This window comes from Rhea americana, unplaced genomic scaffold (assembly GCF_003343005.1).
Source record: "Rhea americana isolate MKP2758 unplaced genomic scaffold, rheAme1 scaffold_315, whole genome shotgun sequence".
In the NCBI taxonomy this organism is placed as follows: domain Eukaryota; kingdom Metazoa; phylum Chordata; class Aves; order Rheiformes; family Rheidae; genus Rhea; species Rhea americana.
The window spans coordinates 213349-215093 of NW_028186441.1; the positions used below are offsets into that span (position 1 = coordinate 213349).

The 1745-nt window shown below is 74.0% G+C and overlaps 1 protein-coding gene across 1 annotated transcript in view; it reads left to right on the forward strand.

The window, feature by feature from the left end:
* Positions 1–532: 532 nt before the first annotated feature.
* LOC146592850 (beta-crystallin B1-like) overlaps positions 533–1745 on the forward strand; it is a 3304-nt gene continuing 2091 nt past the window's right edge. Inside the window, exons 1-2 of the mRNA XM_085310274.1 lie at positions 533–657; positions 1352–1505. Coding sequence (XP_085166400.1) covers positions 533–657; positions 1352–1505 — 279 coding nt within the window. The remainder of the gene's footprint in view (positions 658–1351; positions 1506–1745) is intronic.

Sequence of the window (1745 nt, forward strand, 5' to 3'; positions counted from 1 at the left end):
GCACGGGGCAGCCTGGGGGGATGCGCACGGGGCAGCCCGGGGGGCCGTGCACGGGGCAGCCCGTGGGGATGTGCATGGGGCAGCCCGGGAGGATGTGCACGGGGCAGCCCGGGAGGATGTGCACGGGGCAGCCTGGGGGGCCGTGCACGGGGCAGCCCGTGGGGATGTGCACGGGGCAGCCCGGGGGGATGTGCACGGGGCAGCCCGGGAGGATGTGCACGGGGCAGCCCGGGGGGCCGTGCACGGGGCAGTCCATGGGGGCGGGGGGCAGTGGGTGCTGGCTGGCAGCTGCATGGGGCGGCGGGCGGGCAGTGCGGGCGGCGGGCTGGGCCGCGGCGCTGGGGGTCTATATACGCGGCGACGGGGCGTCCGCGCGGGCCGCCGCCGCCGGGAAAGCGGCACCGTCAGGCCTTCTGTTGTGGCCGGCACAAAGGAATTGCTGCGTGCAGCGGCTGGGCACGGGGCCGGCCCGAGGCTTCCAGCTCGCTGCGCGCTTTGCACGATGTGATGACTGGGCGGCCGGCGGGCGCCGATGAGCCAGCACATCCTTTGTGCGCCCGCCCGGGGGGTCCGTCCTCGCCAGGCTATAAAGCGGGGGCCGCGCGGCACCCCCAGACACCAGCCCGCTCCCTCCAACAAGAAGCAGCAGCTGCCCAGGTAAGAGCACAGAGCCCCTGGGCACAGGGCTGGCAGGGGCGAGCCGGGCCGGGGGCTGTGCCGAGCCGAGCCGAGCGCCGTGCCGAGCTGTGCTGAGCCCCGTGCTGGGTGCCGTGCCGAGCCCTGTGCCGAGCTGTGCCAAGCCCCGTGCCGGGCACCGAGCCGAGCCCCGTGCCAGGCGCTGTGCCCATGCATGCCAAGCCCGACAGCACGGCTGAGCTGTGAGCTCAGGAGAGCYGGGGCGGGAGCATGGGGAACACAAGGATTCACCGCCACCGCGCTGCAGAGCAGCCGGGAGCCTGGTGCAGCACTCCCGCATCCCACATCCCGCATCCTGCATCCCACTGCCGGCAGGTGCTCGGCATCCTGCAGGCGTGCTGCTGCGGCTGGGGCGGCTGCTGGAAGCGGCACGGGCAGCCACCAAGCCCGGCTCCCATGCACACCCGTGCCAGCGGCCCCGCATCCCCTCCGTGGCCCCGTCCCCGGCCAAGGCAGCCGGCGCGGGAACGGCGGCGGTGCCTGGTGCTCGCCGCGGCGGCGGCCCTGGCCTGGAGCTGGGCAGCGGCCCTGCACCAGCAGCAGCAGCCCGGGGCTCTCGCAGCCCGAGGGTGGGGACAGACCCCACGGCTGCGTGGGGCCCGTGGCCGGGCTGCCCAGGGCCCTTCGGCCATCTCGGCTCGGTGCCTTTTTCCAGACCGGAGCTGAACACCGCGATGTCTGAGACCATGAAAACCGCTGCTGCCGGCCAGGCCGCCGACGACAAGGAGAAGGCGGCACCGGCCGCGGGCCCCGACCCGGCTCCCGTGGCCAACAGCAAGGGTGAGGAGCCCTCCGCCGAGGCCTTCAGGGTAAGCGCTGCTCGCCCCRTCGCGGTCCCCCGTCCCAGCCCTGCGCAGCGGCACATGGTCCCGGTCCCACGCGGTGGCATGTGGTCCCACGTGGTGGCACCCGGTCCCAGTCCCGTGCAGTGGTACATAGTCCTGGTCCCACACGGAGGCGCATGGTCCCACGTGGTGGCACATGGTCCTGGTCCCACACGGTGGTACCTGGTCCCAGGCCCTGTCCTGTGCAGTGGTACATGGTCCCAC